This window comes from Moschus berezovskii, chromosome 21 (assembly GCF_049115385.1).
Source record: "Moschus berezovskii isolate FMDL1 chromosome 21, NW_MosBer_1.0, whole genome shotgun sequence".
Lineage (NCBI taxonomy): Eukaryota > Metazoa > Chordata > Mammalia > Artiodactyla > Moschidae > Moschus > Moschus berezovskii.
This window is the reverse complement of record NC_142480.1, coordinates 65027553-65048967: the sequence shown is the minus strand read 5'-3', so window position 1 is coordinate 65048967 and position 21415 is coordinate 65027553. Positions and strand designations below refer to the sequence as shown.

The 21415-nt window shown below is 43.9% G+C and overlaps 1 protein-coding gene across 2 annotated transcripts in view; it reads left to right on the top strand.

Moving 5' to 3' along the window:
• Window positions 1-18599, top strand: part of CHSY1 (chondroitin sulfate synthase 1) — a 93425-nt gene extending 74826 nt beyond the window's left edge. Inside the window, exons 3-4 of one of the 2 annotated variants that reach the window (XM_088829700.1) lie at window positions 8682-8861; window positions 12604-18599. In XM_088829700.1, coding sequence (XP_088685826.1) covers window positions 8682-8861; window positions 12604-14196 — 1773 coding nt within the window. In that variant the 3' untranslated portion in view covers window positions 14197-18599. The remainder of the gene's footprint in view (window positions 1-8681; window positions 8862-12603) is intronic. The other variant, XM_055417676.2, reaches the window with a different exon arrangement.
• Window positions 18600-21415: the final 2816 nt, after the last annotated feature.

The window sequence follows — 21415 nt, the reverse complement described above, 5'->3', positions numbered from 1 at the left end:
TGGCAAGGAGTGGTATTGGTGGATCATTTGGTGATTCTACTTTTAGTTTTTTGAGGAACCCCCATGTTATTCTCCATAGTGACTGTACCAGTGTACATTGCCACCATTAGTTATAGGAGGATTCCCTTTTCTCTGCATCATCTCCAGCATTTATCTAACTGGTATGAGGTGATCAGTTTAGTTCAGTTGCTCAGTCGTGTCTGACTCTTTGCGACCCCATGGACTGCAGCACGCCAGGCCTCCCTGTCCATCAACAACTCCCGGAGCTTACTCAAACTCATGTCCATCGAGTCGGTGATGCCATCCAACCATCGCATCCTCGGTCAACCCCTTCTTCTCCCACCTTCAATCTTTCCCAGCATCAGGGTCTTTTCCAATGAGTCAGTTCATCACATCAGGTGGCCAAAGTATTGGAGCTTCAGCTTCAGCATCAGTCTTTCCAATGATTTCTAAGCTGGTGCTGCTTTTTACTTATGTTTAAATATTGTCTGGAGCCACTTACTGTTAAGTGATTGATCTCTCTGTCCTCATTTGTGTGATGTGAGAAATGATGTTCATTTATTCAGCAAGTACTGATGGGGCAATGGCTTATGAGTAAAACTAGGTTTTCCCTCAAGGGTTTGAAGTTGTGAAGACTGTGTGCATTTGTGGTGAGAACCAAAGGGAGAGAAGCATGGCGTCTTGCAGTAGATGGTCAGACGCTGAAAATATTTCTTCTCTTTCTGTAAGGCTTAGTTTGGATTACTGTCTTAAAGGACAAAAGATTGTACCCATTGTGGTAGTTAATCACTTGCATTTTTATTTTAACTTACCTCTTTCCACAAAGGATCTGAAATTTAAAGTATTTTCTATATTTATCTAAATGGTTTGTTTTGTCTAGAGCAGTGAGTGGATGGATGAACAAAGGAAAGGATGGAAGAATTGATCATAAATAGCAATCCAGAGAAAAAAAGATTTACTGTTTTCCCCTAGAATCTGTCTTAATTAACATAAATATTTTGAGGACTTTTTTCCCTAGTGGGTGGCCTGTATTTTTGTTTAAGTAATAAACTCCGTTTTTTGTAGTTTTAGTTTCGTAGCAAAGTGTACCAAGTTTCCATATACCCCAGCCCTCCCACCCCACTGCACAAAACCACCCCCATTATCAACATCCTCCACAAAGTGGTACATTTGTTATAATCTATGAACCTGCATCGTAATTACCCAGAGTCCATAGTTCACCATAGTTCCCTTAGGTTCGGTGTTGACAAGTGTATGATGCCATGTGGCCGCCATTGTAGTATCATGCAGATTCGTTTCCCCGCCCTAAAAATCCCTTGTGCCTACCCGGTCATCCCTCTCTCCTACCCGCTAACAACACTGGTCTTTTTATTGCTCCTAGTTTTGCCTTTCCAGAACGTGATACAGTTGATATTACAATAGTATGTAGCTTTTTCAGGTTGGCTTCTTTCACTTAATAATATACACTTTCAGTTCTTCCATGTTTTTTCATGGCTTTATAACCATTTCTTTTTAGTTCTGAATAGTATTCCATTTTCTGGCTGCATCACAGTTTATCCACTCACCGACTTAAGGACATTGGAGAAGAGAATAGCAACCATTCCAGTATTCTTGGGCTTCCCTTGTGGCCCAGCTGGTGAAGACTCCACTTGCCATGTGGGAGACCTGGGTTGGATCCCTGGGTGGGGAAGATCCCCTGGAGAAGGGAAGGACTACCCACTCCGGTATTCTGGCCTGGAGAACTCCATGGACTGTATAGTCCATGGGGTCGCAAAGATTCGGACACGACTGAGTGACTTTCCGTTTCACTTTCCAGTATTCTTGCCTGGAGAATTCTATGGACAGAGGAGCCTGGAGGGCTACAGTCCATGGGGTCGCAAAGAGTCAGACAGTAACAACTAACACACTCTGAAGGACATCTTGGCTGATTGCAAGATTTGACAATTATGATCATCCATGTGCAGGTTTTTTTGTGGATACAAGTTTTCAGTTCAGTTTGGTAAATACCAAGAAGTGCAATTGTTAGATCATACAGTAAGAAGACAATGGCAAGCCACTCCAGTGTTCTTGCCTGGAGAATCCCAGGGAATGGGGAGCCTGGTGCGCTTCCGTCTATGGGGTCACACAGAGTCGGACACGACTGAAGTGACTTAGCAGTAGCAACAGTAAGAATACATTTAGTTTTATAAGAAATTGCCAAAATGTCTGCCAACAAAGTTTTTCTTATAATCTTTTGTGAAAGAAAACTTTAAGAATTCAACGGTTTGTGTGATAGTTGAGTATTGAGAATCCCTTCTCAGACTTAACACAGGTTGTTTTAACCCCACAGAGTTCATTAAACCTGAGCATCCTAAGCCCACTCTTGATCCACCAATTCAGCTGTATATTCCTCAGCACTGTGTACTTGGCTAAAATACTGGCTTTAATGTGTGAAACAAATCTGTAACTCACACGGTTGGTCCTAAAGTGGCAGCTGTGCTTTACGAGATGTGCCGGGTCTCCTAAATGCAGGGTAGTTGAGCTGTGCTTTCCCCACCACCCCTCCCCCGGTTTGCCCGCTGCCTTCACCTGGTGCCCTTATCTCGTGACTGTTCATTCGCAGTCCTTCATAATTTAAAGGTCGCTTGAAGCTTTAGGGGGTGGGCTTTGGTGAGGTACTACTTGATAAACGTGGAAAGTTAACTGGTACAGGGACTTAACCTGGCAGTCCAGTGGTTAATAAGACTTTGCCTTCCAACACAGCAGGTGCAGGTTCGATCCCTCTTCAGAGAGCTAAGACTCCAGGTGTCTTGTGTCCGAAAGTGATACTGTAACAAATTCAGCTTTAAAACAAATACAATATTTTAAAATATTAATGGTGCAAAATATCTTTAGACAAAATGAGATTCCATAACAAATCAGGAATAGACTTTTAAAAAATCTTAGAAGGAGATGAACTTATAGGCCATATTTGACCCACAGACTTATTTTGGCCTGTGTTCTTTTTCTAGTTTGAAATGGTTGCTGAGATTTAAAAGGTAGAAGATTCTACACAAAACAGCCAGATTTCTAGCTTCTCTTTAAAAATCTGGCCTCACAGGGCTATATTCCTATATATCCTGCTCTCCTGACTCCCTCTTGTTTAGTTTTATTTTTGTTCTGCTTTGTTAGTTGGTGATCTAGACCACAGCTTAACTCAATTTGTCACAAAGACTTTTGGTCAAGTGTGAGAGCTAGTGTGTCGCTTGTTGACTGGAGCTAGTTGCCGGTTCTGTGAGTGATGGATCAGCAGAGGCCAGTGGAGGCTGGACCCAAGTACCTGCTATGAGTCGAGTTTCAGAGGGAGCCCCTCACTGGTGTCCTGTGTCAGGCTATTCAGCGCTGGGCTCTGTTGCATATGAGAGAGAGAGAGTGTGTGTGTGTATGTACACGTGCTCACGTATCCTTTGTATGTGGCCGTGTTTGTGTGTGTGTGTGTACATGTGCTTGCGTATCATTTCTTTGTATGTGGCCTTGTGAATTTTCCCTGCATGGTACAATGCCTTTAATGTGAATGTTTAGTCAAGTATTTGGTGCTGTATTGCATGAGACTTTGGTCATTTAAAGATGGTTTTGCATATACTTTTATTGTCTGATGTAGAAATCCTAAATTACTACCAACAGTTTTCATTTACTTTGCCAAGATTAATTCTCAATTATTTTGAAATGTGTCAGGCTTTTTTAAAAGGTTGTTTTTGGATTTCAGAATTTAACACTAACCATTCAAGACATGCATATAGTTCTTTTTTTTTTTTTTTACCATTAAAGACCCAGCTTAATTCCCATGGAAAACTTACTTTCTTGAATAGAGTCTTTAAAACACTAAGCATCTAATCCTTGAGCTTAATTGGATGAAAATTGGCAAAGCCTACACAAAACTAATTAGAAGAGACCTAATAGGGACATGTAGAGTAACCATATGTGTTGAGAGCTGGGAACAGGCCCAGTTTATACCAGTGATCTTGACCTGATTATCAACAGATTTCCTCTTTCATCTCAGAAGATCCTGCTTCATGCAGTAAATTTCCTGGAAACCCCACCTGCAGGTTTATGACATTGTTTAAGTATTTAAAACTTGTGAATATAGTTATTTTGAAACTACCACTAGTTATGGTCTCCTGACATTTACACAATCCATATTTTCTTTAATCAGTCTAAGGACAAAAGGGTCAGAAAAATTCTGTGCAGTGAATTAAAACACTGCATAAATCACAGTTAGAAATAGCTGTCCATCTGGAGCAGTGATAATCTGTTGATACGGCTGAAATATGTACTTAATGATGACATTAATGTAAACAGTTAATGGGAAGAGTCTTGACTTAATGAGAATGTTGATGTTCATTGCAGAGGACAAGAAGGACATTTGCTAATGAAGACCATTGAAGTATTTGTTAACTAAAGATTAGACGTGGGTAGCTGATAGTTATTCCCAGCTGGCTAGAAGTTCCTGGGAATAGAGTGACCTTGCTATTTATTAACCCCTTTCAGATTTACAATAGAATGACTCAGAGTCTTGAAACATCTCCCAGAAAGGAGATAGATTTTCTGGAATCCAAGATTATGGGGCTGCTTTTTAGATCAAAGATTAAGGGCTGTTTTATGGACACTGGAAATTAACTTCAGATCTTCAGTGGTACTCCATCTTGAAAAGCCTTTAGAGTGTTTTCAACAAGGTATTCCTTGTGATTATTAGATAACCTATATGCATTGATTTATGTTTTCTTTTGCAGTGCTTTTCAGCTTTGTGTTTTATAATATTTTTCCAAAGAATGTGCCAAGGAATAGATCATTGAAATACTTGTTAATGATAAATCCTTGCTCTGAATTTGGTACTATGCAAAATACATATTCTTTATTACCAAAAACTTATATATTTGTTACCTCTAGTGTTACTAAAATGAACTCTTATGAATCTCATATTCTTAACTCTTTTCATTTATAGCATAATTGGAGGTTTGTTTTTATGAGATGGAAACAGTTCATTGGGATGTGTTGTTCCCCTTTAATAAATACAGTTTGATGGTAAAGGTAGAATCCTGCAAAATCCTGGTGTTACACCTTCAACCATATCAGAATGGACGGGTTGAAGAACATCAGGGCATGACTATGGGACTGGTTCTAGAGTTAGCACATAAGAGTTTAGAATTCTTCACTTTGAAGGAACCTGTATGCAATCATTTTATAAATGAGAAAACTTGAAGCCCAAGAAATTCAAATGACTTGTGTGAGGTCTTATAACTTATTGGTAGCATAAAAGCAGTGTCAGTATGTAGTCTTATTTTTTTAACCTTTGTACTTTAAGTCGTTATCTTCTAAACTTTAAGAGAAATGATAGTTTTATTTCTATTATTAGCAAATTGCCAACTTTTCTTAATGATATGGTTATTCCTCTTAGAGACTGAAAATTTGTTCCTGTTGAATCCAGAAAATTCCCTGGAGTTCAGAAATTAAATCCTCCCTGCATTTTACCTGCTTAATGGGGAACATTGTAGTAAGCAGTGGAATTAGCTATCGTATGAGGGAAAGAGGGACAGCGGATAGGTGATCTAGATGGTCAGCTTAATGACCCAGTTATTTCTCATTCAAGTGCCTAAGAGCAAAATGGTTCAATTTCATCCCACCCACGACATGCCTTCTTAAATGCAAGCGGACACCTTCAAAGAAAAGCAAAAGGTAGGAAAAATCTGAATTACAGCAGAGAAACTAGTCAAGGTAAAAGCAGAGATAGCTTGAGGAGAGCTTTGCCAGAGATTCCAAAATCAAATGCAGATGCCTGAACTACTGCAAAGGCAGAAATGAGACCTGCGAGTGCCGAGGTGGGCGCGGGTGAGCTGTGGGCGGGGCGGCGAGGGCTGCGGCTGAGGGGTGGGTGCCGGGGCCCTGACCCCCGGCCGGGGTCGCCCTGCAGGCCTGGGCCGGCGGGTGGGAGGGCCGCGTCTACGCACGCGCTGCTTCTCCAGGACCTCCCTCCAGCCCCCGCCTCCTTTTCAGGTTCGAGTCACAGAGCGTTCTCGACCTTCTTCCCTAACCTGGCCTTCATGTCTCACTGACATCTTTACTTTGAATTACGCTTTATTTTTCTGTTCTTAATTTGGAAGTTCATTTGTTGTATGTATTTCTCTCTTCAAAAGTTCCCCTGAAATCTGAGTTTTCCCTCCTCTCTCATTGTGCCGCACTGAGGGTGAGAAGACAATGGTTTCTTGCCTCTGCACGGTGTAAGGCTTTGTATAGAAGTTGAGGGAGATTGCTGAATGTGCTAAATGACCGCAAGGTGCCAAGGGAAGCCGATTCAGGCAGGGTCTGAATATTGCCATTGTTGCCCTTATGTGGAGGTGCAAGTGCTCACCCGTCACATTGTGTCTACTTCTCTGTAAAGTACTTGCACCTTCATTTGCCCTTTTAGAAAGGGAGCTGTTTCACTGGCATTTATTTAGACTTCTGAAGATCCTAGCAGGTATGTTACTTCATCCTGTGTGCGGGGTGAATGGCCTCTTTGTCTGAAACGTTTATCTTGTGGCAGTGTTAGTGGACTAATAAGTCAGTGGCTTGGAGTGAATTGAGGAGGGGAGTCACTAGCTAGTCTAGGTATAGACTTGACCTTCTTTGGAATAAAATAAGTGCTTCCTCCACTAAACACACTCGCATGCACAAATGTGCGTACACACTTCTGTCTTGCAACAGATTTCTTCTCACTAAAAGAAAAAAAGAATATAATACAACATTTCTTTCTGCCAAACTTTAGCCAGAAGTTGCTTACAGCAGCTTTACTATAGCTTAAAATTATCAGTCTGCAACAGTTCCAGGGAATCAGAAGCCTGCTAGTTAATAATTTTATCTTTGTATTTATTCCTTCAGCACACTGAAACTGTGTTTCAGGTAAAGCTGGTCTGTACTTCAGTCACTATGAAAGTAATGGCCATGGACCGCTTCTAAAACATTCTGAGAAATGTTTCCCTGAAAGTGTTTGGAAACATGATGTCATATTGAGTCTGTAAGAATTATCAGTCACGCGTGAAGACCTGCTTTCACAGAGGACTCCTGATGGACCTCGCTCTCCTCATGCAGGGTTTTGATAGCCAAGAATAAAGCACACAGTTGTATGCTGGTGTCTGGGGAGTGAAAAGCAAATGACAGCTGTATCCTTTGGTGGCATGTATTCTCTCAGAACACGCTGCTGGTTGTTACGCTTTAGGGTGTGTCCTCGTCAGTGGAACACAGCTATATTTTATTGTGTCTATCCGCATCAGCTGTGTTCGTTCAGTTTCTTGATACTTGCTATGCTTCAAGACCGCTGTTAATCATTAATTCAAGTTGAGTATCTTACAGTGTGTCAAGCACCGAGCTGGACTCTGGAGATGCAAGCAGTGAACTGTCTGTGCTGTTTTCCATTTGCATTGGTACCCTCAGCCTGCCGCAGAGCTCTTTGTCTAGCTCTTTGTCCAGCTGCTCGAACAAAAATACTGTAGACTGCGTGGCTGAAACAGCAGCAGTTTCTCAGAGTTCTGGAGGCTGGAAGTCCAGGATCAGAGTGTCGGCATCGTGGGTTCGGTAGGACTCTCAGGGTGGTTTGCACACAGCCGCCGTCCTGCTATGTCCTCTCCTGGCACTCCATCCCCTTGTGAGTGAGGTCCCCTGTCTCACTGTGGGCCCTACTCTCACGGCCTGTCTAAGCTCAGGCATCTTCCAAAGGCCCTCCCTCCTGGCACACGAGTCTGGGGAGACACAAACCTGCAGTCCACAGTACTGTTCTGGAAGGACTTCCTGGCACTGTCGTTCTGGGCTCTCTTTTCTTCCTTCTGTGGTTTCCCCTTGTTTCCTGGATCCTGTGTCATCTTTCCAGACTTATCCTCTTTTTCTGGATGGGCACATCCTGTAATAGCTTCCTGGGAAAGAATGGATGCAAGGTGAAATGTGAGTCCTTGAATGCCTGAAACTGTTTCTTCCCTCTTACTTGATGGATAGTTTGGTTGGGAAGACAATTCTCTTTGAAGAAGTAATTTTCACTCTTCCTACTTTTGAAGGTGTTATTCTTTAGTTTTTGTATATGTTTAGTGCCACTCCAGTTTCTGAATTATTTGTATGCAGCCTTTTTTCTCCTCTAATAGTTTTACCTGTATCGTTCCCAAGCTGTCCTCTGTTCTGGGCACTTAGGATTCAATCCAGGCACCTGAGCACTTTCATTTTAGACCCTTTTTTGTATTTTCTCCCTCACGTGCCTTCTCTTTCTAGAAAGAATACGTTTCTCTCCTGTATTCTGATTTTGTTTTTCTATTTTCTGGTAATTCTTCAGTTTTATGTTTGAACTCTGTTCTTTTTGTTTTGCTATTTTATTTTAATTTCAAGAGCTTGTTTGTTTCCTGATTGTTCTTTTTTATGGTATTCTATTTTTGTTGCACAGATACAGTAGCTTCTTTTTGAATGCCTGGTAGTTTTTGCTTCGGTTGTAGAGTTTTTCTTCTCCTCGTTTCACTGTTTCCATTTTCACCAAGCCCTCTGTTTCTTTGTTTTGTCTCCGTCATTCCCATTGGAACCCTCTTTCAGTTGCCTGATGGTCTCTGCTGTTGATTGTCACTTGAGACTGAAACATTGAAAAACTTAAGTGGAATCTCTATAGGCAAGATTTTCTTTAAACTGGTATCTTTGCTGTCTCCCTTGTGGTTCAGACGGTAGAGAATCTGCCTGCAATGCAGGAGACCTGGGTTCGACCCCCTGGAGAAGGAAATAGCAACCCACTCCTTGCCTGGAGAATCCCACGGCCAGAGGAGCCTGGCGGAGCCCGTGGAGTCACAGAGTTGGACACGACGTGGCAGCTGAACAACAGACGCTGGGGAATGGTCTTTGCGGTAGTGATCAGCTCTTGGGTGCTGTTTTCTGCTGGGGGCTCCAAATGTCTGTGGGGCTGTTTAGTTGATAGAGAAAAGATGTTTCCAGTCTCCTGCTCGCATCGAGAAGTGGGAGACCAGTGTTCTGAGAGCCAGTTGGGAGAAAAGGCCTGGGGGGGTGGTTTAGACTTTCACTTTCTCCCTGTTGTCGGGCTTCCCTGGTGGCTCAGACGGTAAAGAATCTACCTGCAGTGCGGGAGACCTAGGTTCGATCCCTGGGTTGGAAAGATCCCCTGGAGAAGGAAACGGATACCCACTCCAGTATTCTTGCCTGGAGAGTTCCATGGACAGAGGACCCTGGCGGGCTACAGTCCATGGGGTCCCAAAGAGTTGGACACGACTGAGTGACTTTCACTTCACTTCCCGCTGTTGCCAGCTTTGAACTCATCTCTACCCAGGTGGTCACAGTTCATTTTTGGAGAGATTGAACTTAAGGCTTATGTGCTTATCCGTGAAGTAACCCCAGAGGAAGAAAGAAAGGTAACCTACAGACAGGGACATTCAGGAGTAACTACTGTAAATAGTTTATGCATTAAGAAACCACCAGTATTTGCTGCTCACCAGTGCTGGTTGAGTTGCAACCGTCGATAGGCAACCCTACATGAATTCTGGCAAAACACCCATCATCTAAACGGCAGAGTGACTGGGAGCATGTTTCTAAAGATGTTGGGCGTCTCCTACCAATGGCCTCCCTCTGCTCCGGTGATGTTCTGTGGGAGGAGCCGTGGGGCTCGCCCTGCTCCCTGTTCCCAGCTCCTCCACTCTCCCTGTGTTCAGCCCTGGAGCTCCCCCACCCTCTAGCTTTTGCAACACCAGTATCTTTTCCCAGGATTAAATAAATTGGCTTACTCTTCAGAGCAGTCTGTTTGGTTTCAACTTCCTTCATGCTCCATTTTCTCAGAATTTGGGGACATTTCCTGTCTACTGTGTCTGTGACCCCATTCCCTTGGTCCTTACGAGTTTATTCCTTTTGCATTTCTTTATTCTAAGAGCTTTTGGGAAGGAGACTCATGTGGGTTCTACCACTCATATTTTAGCCTTAAGCCTCTGATTTATATTTTAAGAAGACTGGTTTTGGTACTGTGCAGAATTGAGGAAAGAATTCTGCGAGGAGACCCATTGGGAGACCGAGACATCAGCCAGCAGGGCAGGAGCAGAGCAGAGCTGAGACGCCCGCCTGCTTCAGAGCATCCTCAGAGTTGGAAAGCAGCGTTTGTGGCCAGCCTGATGGCTCGCCGTGTCTGTATTCTGGAAGATGTAAAAGGGACCTTTCCAAAGCAGTCGTGGTTCTTCGTGCTCATTGTCAAAACTTTGAAAGTTATAAGCAGACAAAATGGAAATAATTTGTAATTATAACAAATATTTAAACTCTCTGCCAAAATCGTTAAGAAACCTTCCATCATATAGCTTACAGTGGTGACTGTACTTTTCCCTGACCTCGGAGCATTGGGTATTGCCGAGTTCTTTGCTGTGATAAAGATATTGCTGACCTTTGAGTGACTCTTGTCACACGGTGGAGTCCCCAGGAGAAGGAAGTGGGGTCAGGTGGCTTGGCTAGCTAATTTGATGGATGCTGTAAAGGCTGACTTTGTTAAAACTGGACGAATGACCTCAAGTTGTTGGGTCATATAGGGGTTAGGGTCAGAAGAAGGAAATGACGGTATTGAAGGTATTTGTTTCATATCCTTAGCATCTGCAAAGGGTTTTCCACAGTGTTTCTTCATGGTTTTGAATCCTCAGAGGACACTCACTTGTCACCTTGGAGCCATGTACTTCTTCCCCAGAAATCAGCCCAGCTAGGAAATGAATGGTGAAAATAGTTTCGATAGGAATTTCATTAGAGTTCTTTTGTTGTGACCTGTCTAAAGAGTGAAATTAAAAGAAAGGTAAATTCTTATGGTCCTTATGATCATCATCCAGACCTTGTCACTTTTCTTGTTTATCATTCTGTGGCCTGTCTGTCTGGGGCTGGAGGAGTTCAAGCATCAGTTACTGAAAGCCCTTTCAGCAAATCAGGTCATTTACTAAGTCGAGTGTTTTAAGTAATTAAGTGCTGTTTGTGCTAAGAGAAACAGTGAGTGAGCACTTGCACATGTGGGTGAGCATCCTGTGTGCCTGCTGCTCAGGTGAGAAGGGTGGTGCTCTCGCCAACCTTCGAGACACTCTCTCTGCTTCCTTTTCTTTTCTTTTTTGCTTGACTACCTATTCCACTTAACTGTAACATTTGGAAATTATTTCATTGGATAATTCCATGTGCACACATACCTTGTATGTTGATTGTAGATGATTTGGAGAGCAAAGTTGGAAATGATGAGTTCCAGGCTGGCTTGTTCTTCCAAGGACAGGACGTAGGTGGTCAGCGTTCAGCAGACTTGCGGCTGGAACTGAGCCAGTGGGTGTGTGCGCAGCCCCTGCTCAGCACCAGCAGCATTGCATGTGTGCCTTTTTTTTTTTTCCACTTAAGCCATTCTTTGAAAGGAGTTCTGTTCTTTTTGCTCTCATTGGGTTCATGTATTGGTAGCCTATGGTAATTGTGTAGAAAAAGAAAATGCGGTGTAAAAATATTAATCTGTATTTTTCTATCATTATAACTTTAGTGGCTCAAGAAAAAAAAAAAGTCAAAAATACAACTGTCCAGAGGCAAATAAACTACTTGATGCAAATCCATGTACCCTTATCAAGAGTTAGTTTTTAGTAACATGTTCAGAAAAACGAAGTTGAGCCACAAATGAAACAAGGAGTAGGGTTATCAGATACCAGCTGCAAACGTTATTTTTGCTAAAACATTTTTTGCAAATTTTTTAATTCTTTGTTCAAGAAGGCTTTGTAGAGGTCATCATTCTCTTGCTTGAATGTACTGGATAATTAAGTATATTCCCTATCTAGCTTGAGGCAACAGACCCTGTTTTGGCTGAAGGACCTCAAACTTTTGTTTCCCCAACCAGTGTCCTAAGGAAGAGGGAGAGCAGATGGGATAACGAACTCCCTTGCCTTACCTGCCCTTCAGCTCTGCACTGGTGCTTGAGAGCTGGTGGCTAGCAAGCAGGCCCTCTCCTGCCTGCCTAGGAACACACAGATGGTTAAGGGACTCTCAGAGTGTGGTCCTGGCAACCATGCTGACCCCTGATTTTACCTGCAGCATGCCCTGCCAAGCGGCAGGCCTCTTTCTGCGTGTGGCTGGATGGTTTTCTTTCTGCTCAGCTCCCTGGAAGCAGCATTTGTCTGTGCTCGGCCCATTCTCCTGGAGTTCTGCTTTTCACCCCACTGATAACAGTTTATTCCTGTTTAGATGGCAGCTCCTTGTGGGTGCCAGTCTTCAGGGAGGGGACCTTGGCTCTCCAGTCCCCTTCCCAGGTTTGGTGGGGGCTAAAGGTGGCATTCTCTTCCAGGTATGCTGAGTTGGTGCACCGTGAGCTCAAGATTATACTTTTACTTTATGGGAAAACTTTTTTTCATAGTTCTATTTGCCTATAGAATTGCACTGACCGAGTTAGTTATTGATGAAGTCTTGTTTCTATAAGCAGTTTACAATTCTTCTACTCTCACTGAACTGCTGTATTTCAAGCTTTACCTAGAATCTTAGGTATGTTCTGACTCATTTAGAAAGATTTATAATACAGAGTATGCAGATATATAAAGAAGTACAGGAGGGGGGACACTCAGCCACATATTACTAATAGAAATCTTATTTATTTCTTCACAGATGCAGCAGCTTTTTTATGAGAACTATGAACAGAACAAGAAGGGGTATATCAGGGATCTCCATAACAGTAAAATTCACCGTGCCATCACTCTGCACCCGAACAAAAACCCCCCCTACCAGTACCGGCTTCACAGCTACATGCTGAGCCGCAAGATCGCTGAGCTTCGCCACCGCACCATCCAGCTGCACCGCGAGATTGTCCTGATGAGCAAATACAGCAACACTGAGGCTCATAAAGAAGACCTCCAGCTGGGAATCCCTCCTTCCTTCATGAGGTTCCAGCCCCGCCAACGAGAGGAGATTCTGGAATGGGAATTTCTGACTGGGAAATACTTGTATTCAGCCGCTGACAGCCAGCCCCCTCGACGAGGGATGGACTCCGCGCAGCGCCAGGCCTTGGATGACATTGTCATGCAGGTCATGGAGATGATCAATGCCAACGCCAAGACCCGAGGGCGCATTATTGATTTTAAGGAGATACAGTACGGCTATCGCCGAGTGAACCCCATGTATGGGGCTGAGTACATTCTGGACTTGCTGCTTCTGTACAAAAAGCACAAAGGGAAGAAGATGACAGTCCCTGTGCGGAGGCATGCATATTTACAGCAGACCTTCAGCAAGATCCAGTTTGTGGAGCACGAGGAACTGGACGCAAAGGAATTGGCCAACAAAATCAATCAAGAGTCCGGATCCTTGTCCTTTCTCTCAAATTCCCTGAAGAAGCTTGTTCCCTTTCAGCTTCCTGGGTCCAAGAATGAGCACAAGGAACCCAAAGAGACAAAGATCAATATATTGATCCCTTTGTCAGGACGGTTTGACATGTTTGCGAGATTCATGGGGAACTTTGAGAAGACGTGCCTCATTCCGAATCAGAACGTCAAGCTCGTTATTCTTCTCTTCAATTCTGACTCCAACCCCGACAAGGCCAAGCAAGTTGAACTCATGAGAGACTACCGCATTAAGTACCCTAAAGCCGACATGCAGATTTTGCCTGTGTCTGGAGAATTTTCAAGAGCTCTGGCCCTAGAAGTGGGATCGTCCCAGTTTAATAATGAATCTTTGCTCTTCTTTTGTGACGTTGACCTTGTGTTTACTGCAGAATTTCTCCAGCGATGTCGAGCAAATACAGTTCTGGGCCAACAAATATATTTTCCAATCATCTTTAGCCAGTACGATCCAAAGATTGTTTATAGTGGGAAGGCTCCCAGTGACAACCATTTTGCCTTTACTCAGAAAACTGGCTTCTGGAGAAACTATGGGTTTGGCATCACTTGTATTTATAAGGGAGATCTCGTCCAAGTAGGCGGCTTTGATGTTTCTATCCAAGGCTGGGGGCTTGAGGATGTTGACCTTTTCAACAAGGTTGTCCAGGCAGGTTTGAAGACATTTAGGAGCCAAGAAGTAGGAGTAGTCCATGTCCACCATCCTGTCTTTTGTGATCCCAACCTTGATCCCAAACAGTACAAAATGTGCTTGGGGTCCAAAGCGTCAACATATGGGTCCACTCAGCAGTTGGCTGAAATGTGGCTAGAGAAAAATGACCCAAATTATAGTAAAAGCAGCAATAATAATGGCTCAGTGAGGACAGCCTAATGTCCAGCTTTGCTGGAAAGGACATTTTTAATTAATCTAATTTATTTTTCAAAAATGTTTTTGTACGATCAGTTTTTGAAGTCCATACAAGGGGATATATTTTACATGGTTTTCTTACAAAGGACTCCTTGAAGATTGAGCTTTTTGAACAAAAATGTGATCATGTTTGCCTTTTGAACACATTTTCTTGCTAAACATTATGTAGCAGACGTGCTTAATTATGACTTGAAATGTACCTGAGGAGCAAAACTTTTTTTTAATATTTCCTTTTTCAGACCTCTTTGCTATAGTCCTATGGCAGAAAACATGAACGTTACTGCAAAGTATTATTGTAACAAAACACTGTAACTCTGATAAATGTTTTGTTTTGACTGTTAACTTTGCACAGATTCTACCTTTTGTCTTTTTTACAACAGTTTTTTTAAGCCATTTCATGTCCCGGTCGTCAAATAAATGGAATAGTAGCTATGTCGTCATCCTCAAGAGCTTTCCAAAGGTGATTGTTTCCCCAAAACTTGTCTTATTTTTCGAAACAAGGGGAGCAGGAAAGCATAGTAAGATAGATGGCTGTTCTTATTGCAATCAGTGTGGCCTGATGGACCTGGCATTAGATTTCAAGAAGGGTCTGGCACTTTCTCCTATCCAGACCCTTCTTTTTAAAAGATAAAATATTACTATTTAGAATGGCAAAGAAGAATCATTGCCATAAATGTAATGTATGCAAGGTTAAACAAAATAAAGAAACCTAAACTTAATGAAAGCATTGGGGGAAATGTATCCGATTCTGTTCATTGCATCCTATCTGTGTTATGTCAATGGAGATGGGTGTCTCATTTTTAATTACTGTTTTGTTCTATCCTTTGTATCTGAAATACCTTTAATTTATTTAATATCCATTGTTTAGAGCTCTACCATTTCCCAAGTACCTGTTAGTTATTAGTATTTATGTGTATAAGGAGTGTTTAGTATATTTTATTTGCAGTAAACTGATCTCCAAAGATTTCTTTTTGAAAACTCTTCCCTCTCCTCAATTTTTACATTCCTTACTGTTTTACTAAATATTGAGTGTTCTTTGATAATCCTGGTGCTCATGTGTTTTGGGGACAAAAGTGAAATGAATCTGTCATTACACCAGAAAGTTTGTTTTAGACTCACAGAACAAATGTGCCTTAATAAATTTTTTTTTCATTTAGATTTCAAACAGTAATAGTTTTGTCATTTTAATATACATCATTGGAGATCTGCTTATTTGTAAATAGCCTGTTGCTCATTTGGAAAAATAAACCAGTGGACGATATTTTTTCTATTGCACTTTCCAAAACCATTTTGTCTCATTACTCCTGTTTTAGCTGAAGAATTTTATTACATTTGGAGAGCAAAAATCTTAAACACTGATTCATAAGGTTTTTCAAGTTATTTGAGGGGAATACTTATGTTCACTGCAGTTGGGAATGAAATGAAACTTTCAAGTGCCTCTTTCCTCTTTTTTTTTTTGCTGGAATGAATGCGTCATCTTATGTTTGTTCTTCTTAAAGAACTTGCTGAATCTGTGTTTATAGAACAAAGGTCTTCAAACCAGATCCAAGCCCCCTCTGGCTTCTTGATACAAGTGTATCTTTCGAGGTTCCTTAGTGAACTGCTCGGCCTCTCAGAATCTGCATTTTAACAAGGGTCCACTTGCTGGTACTGTGTGCATAAATGTGCTCAGGATTTTAGGGTGGATCTAGCTACAGAATAAATTGCCCGCAGTTGCCATATAATCTAAGAATCAAGCAAAGTAAGATCTTTGACGCCAAAGCAGCAAGCTTTGCGGATGTGAATTACACTCTCAGGACAGGTATTTACCATGTAATGACAGTGAAGATCCAGGATAATGACATCGTGCTCACAGTAGGAATTGCTGTCCTTCAGCCTAATTGCCATTTACTTTGTGGGAGTAGTTAGTTTTTCCTTGGAAAAAAGCACAGACGTTTTTATTCTTCAGTAAGGAAGAGCATGGTATACATCCTGATGACAAAGTTAAGTCCTCTCCTGTTTATCGTAATAGGGAACCGTAGGACAGAGTGTGAGCAATTGCTTTGTTGAGCCTCCGTGGCCATCAGGTGTCCTAGTGATCCTTTAACACCGGCCACTTCCTTCCCTAACCTCATTCTTGGCTGCGTCTGCTCCTCTTCGTGACTTCAGTGTTGATGGAGGTGCTGCCCTCCCTCCGTCAGGACTCTGGCTCTAGAGATGACGGTGGAGCCCCTCATTCCCCTGGCATTGCCATGCCTAAACTCGGTACCCCTGGTCTGTGGGCTCATGTCCAGTTGGACACTCCCTCTTCCTAAAGCACCCCTGCAAATCAGCAGCTCTGGTTCCCCCTGCTGCCCAGAAAGAAGACTCTGTAGGACCCTCAGGGTGCCGCCTCCAGCCAAACAGTCTCCTTGTTCATGAGGACGTCAGTCTCTGCCTGGAGAGCTCTCCCTGCCTCACCACTGACTCATCTTCCAGGAGACCCTGAAACTCCCCCATGTCCACCCTGGTGTCATTTCACGCCCTCCCAGTGTGGATGTGACACAGGTGGACAGTCTCCCTGGACCACGGTCCTGGGTCTCTTCTAGGCCTTGACCGCGCACACTGGGCCCGCGTCTGCAGAAGCGTGCGGTGCCCCACGCTGCCCGGCCCTCTGTCCATGCTCTGGTCCCCACCCCTCACGCCTCCGGGCAGATGATGCCCCGTCCTGCATGGCCACTGCACGGCCTCCCACACTCATGACCTACAGATGAGTCCTTCTTCCCTTAAACTTGGAACACTTTCTGGTTAGAACTCTGTTTCACTTGTTACTTTAGACTTTCTCTTAGCTTTTGTAACTTTATTTTAAATACAGAGAAGAATTCAACTGAAATGGCCCATAAACCCCAAACCAGATAGTTCCTGTTAAAAATTAAGGATGATGTGTGAAAGTGGTGAAGGGGGGCCGTCACAACGCACAGAGATGTGCTCGGCCCCACTCCTTCTTCTAGCCAGCCTTCAGGCCCTTCTCGCCAAGAACCACCAGTTGTGTGGGGTTCTGGTATGGAAGGCAGGATGAATTGTGTAATAGGCTGACGTTGGTAGCATTTTAAAACTTCACTGAAACGGATAAGGGAGGGCACATGCGTGCTTGGATCTGTGCCAGCCTTTGTTGCCACAAACAGACTTAACGGACTTGTGTTTGGAGGAAAGCAGGTTGGGTGGGCTGCCCGTGTGGGAGGTCTGCCCGAGGGAGGCTGGAGAGCCTGTCGCAGGTCAGACAGTGTAGCTCGTTACTTTTGGACGGCCGCATCGCTTTCCCGGCGCTGTTCCTCTGAGCCAGCGTGAGAACGTGCATGACACCTTGGCATGCAGGACTTCGGCTGGAGACAGGCAGCGTGTCGCATAGTGTAGGCCACGTGGCAGCCCTCTTGGCACAAGGGAGGTGCCATCACTCTCAGAGTCCGAGAGCAGAAGGGCTGGGTGGTGCTCCCCTCCAGGGCCCTTTCTGAGCCGAGGCACAGAAGGAGCCTCGAACTTCGGGACCTGGTCCGTGTCCCACTGCCCCGGACACCATCAGCCCAGCGGTCAAGTTCCTGACAGCCGCGGGCAACTCTGCCCTCCTCTCCTTTCTGCCCTGCGCTCTGACCACATCCTGTTTCACAAGGCCAACCTCCCTGACACAGCTGGAGCAGGGCAAAACACGCCACACAGACTGCAGGCTGGGGGCCTTGGCTAATACCTAACACAACCTGTGTCACGATTTGTGACCTGGCTAAGTGACAAGTCATGTTTCACCTCAGTCCTCAGCACTTGAAAGGTCACCTAGAGTCTCTGGTGTTGTCTGCAGCCACCTTCATGCATTACACAGTGTGTCCATGGGTTAACCAGTGAGATGTGGTCTCCACACCACCTCCCAAGGATAGCGGTCAGGTTAAGAGAACGGTGGGCTTACAGAAGCTTTTCTCGCCTTGCAAGTCCTTCCTCCAGGAAGATGACACTTTGGGGACTGCCCACCCACTGGATGGCTTGCCGGTGGCTGAGGGGCTCCACCCGGTCCCAGACTTCCAAGATCTCTCCTTATGCTTCCTTGTCATGGGAGGAAGCAGGTGCCAGCCCTACCTGGGGGGTTGCAACCACATTGCTGCGTGTGAACTGCTGTAATCTCAGCTGCAAAGGAGCTTATTGCCACAGTGACTGGGGGCCAGCAAGGGGTCTGTCTCATGAAGTGGCTCCACACAGCTGCCTCGAGGGGTCCTACTGTTCTTTCCCAGTCCTCAAAGAATGTCCCTATTCCACCTGAAGGAAAAGGCCAGCTTGTACCAAATACGCTTAGTCTTGTTATAAATACAGTGAAACTGTAAATGTTACAGTGCAGAAAATCAAATTAAAGCAACTCATTTTGTGTGACTTTCTGTAGAAGTGTTGCTATGTTTCAGGGTTTTGTTTGTTTTTTACAGAGGTGTATGTGGAGGAGGTGGTTGTTTAGTTGGTAAGTCATATCCAACTCTTTTGTGACCCAGTAGACTCTAGCCCACCAGGCTCCTCTGTCCATGGAATTCCCAGGCAAGAATGCTGGAGTGCATTGCCAGTTCCTTCTCCTTGGGATCTTTCCGACCCAAGGATTGAACCTGTGTCTCCTGCATTGGCAGGCAGATGCTTATTTAACTTACATGCAGAGTACATCATATGAAATGCTGGACTGGATGAAGCTCAAGCTGGAATCAAGATTGCTAGGAGAAATATCAATAACCTCAGAAATGCAGATGACACCACCCTAATGGCAGAAAATGAAGAGGGACTAAAAAGCCTCTTGATAAAGGTGAAAGAGGTGAGTGAAAAAGCCAGTTTAAAATTCAGCATTCTAAAAACTAAGATCATGGCATCCGGTCCTGGGCTTCCGTTGTGGCTCAGCTGGTAAAGAATCCTCCTGCAATGTGGGACACCTGGGCTTGATCCCTGGGTTGGGAAGATCCCCTGGAGAAGGGAAAGGCTACCCACTCCAAAATTCTAGCCTAGAGAATTCCATGGACTGTATAGTCCGTGGGGTCTCAAAGAGTCGGACACGACTGAGCAACTTTCACTTTCATCTAGTCACATCACTTCTTGGCAAATAGATGGTGAAACAATGAGAGACTTTATTTTCTTGTGCTCCAAAATCACTACGAATGGTGACTGCAACCATGAAATTAAAAGATGCTTGCTCCTTGGAAGAAGCTGTAACCAACCTAGTTCAGTTCAGTTCAGTTGCTCAGTCGTGTCTGACTCCAGCATATTAAAAAGCAGAGACATCACTTTGCTGACAAAGGTACATATAGTCAAAGATATGGTTTTTCCAATAGTCATGTATGGATGTGAGAGTTGGACTATAAAGAAAGCTAAGCAGTGAAGAATTGATGCTTTTGAACTGTGGTGCTGGAGAAGACTCTTGAGAGTCCCTTGGAAAGCAAGGAGATCAAACCAATCAATCCTCAAAGAAATCAACCTTGAATATTCACTGGAAGGACTGATGCTGAAGCTGAAGCTCCAGTATTTTGACCACCTGATGCGAAGAGCCGACTCACTGGAAAAGACCTTGATGCTGGGAAAGATTGAGGGCAGGAGGAGAAGGAGACGACAGAGGATGAGATGACTGGATGGCATCACCGACTCGATGGACATGGGTGTGAGCAAGCTCTGGGAAATAGTGAAGGACAGGGGAGCCTGGTGTGCTGCAGTGCATGGGATTGCAAAGAGTCTCATGCAACTGAACAGTGGCAGCCATGTGGAGGAGGAGATGGGAGGAAAGCGCTCACTGAAGCCACAGGACCCACCAGATCTGGGGCTGGCTTGTCATCAGCGCAGCTAAGACACTCCAGTGCCTGTTGTCAGATTTTTCTTTAATACATTCAATTTACCATTCATTGTATTCCAGTTATGAGGGTCTTCGTTTCTTACCAAAAGCTTTTTTTTTCCTTTAAGAATATCCTAGCTACATTTCCTTTAAAATGGTAACAGCTATCCATTGATTTCTAATGAAAAAAGTTAATAAATTGATTAAGTCATTTAATGGTGCAAATTAGGCCAGATCTGAAATCTGCTTAGACAAAGCTGATGCATCCGTAATGAATTTCTCTCTGTTAAGTAGCCCATCACAGTTCAGACAGTGACACCTCTGGGCTGCCACTTCCTCTTTCCTTTTGCTGATTTGCCCCAACCCATCACCCCGTGTCAAGCTCCAGCCCCACACACGCCTAGCTCAGTGCTATAGACACATTCCCATTGCAGAAAAGAGAGCATTTCTAGCCAAACCTCAAAATGACCTTCAAATTTATTAATTCCGAATTAAGTTCAGGTCTGTCTTTCGGAAAACACTTCCTGTTACATAACTAAAGGGGAAATCTCATTCATTTGCTCAGAATGCCCTCTGCAAAATAGAAACGTAAAACTAAAACTGTACATTCAAATGATCATGTTGTGAAGCAAGCATTTTGGAGGTTTAGATGAAGACTGTCTCCTCCACTGTAAATGACAGTGTCTTTACAATGCAAATATAAGTCAGACATGACTGAGCGACTTCACTTTCACTTTTCACTTTCACACATGGAGAAGGAAATGGCAACCCACTCCAGTGTTCTTGCCTGGAGAATCCCAGGGATGGGGGAGCCTGGTGGGCTGCCGTCTATGGGGTCGCACAGAGTCGGACACGACTGAAGTGACTTAGCAGCAGCAGCAGCAGAGAAGGAAAAGATATGGCCTTTAGTACCTTCCTTTTGAACTATCCTATTCCATTTTGGTAAATTTCTCTAGGGTTTTTCTTTATAGTTTAACGTATGCATACATACTGTTTGGCATCTTGCTCTCCCTCTCCCACTTAAAACACACTGTCTCTACAATTGTCTTTAAAGGCCCTTATGTCTCTTATTAGAGTTGAGAATTTCCCTGCTGTTGGCCACCTTGAGTGTCCTGTCCCATCTTGGATAACACTAGCTGAAGCCTTTTGCACAAAGCCCTTTTCATACTTTAGATCATTAGATCGGTTTCCAGTAGTAGGTCATCCACTTCTAGGGACCTTAGTATTTGGCCACTTCTGACATTAAGTCATTTGGTATTTCACTTGGTCAACATTGACATTTTGTGCCTTCAGTTCAGTTGCTCAGTCATGTCCGACTCTTTGCGACCCCATGAATCACAGCACGCCAGGCCTCCCTGTCCATCACCAACTCCCGGAGTTCACTCAAACTCA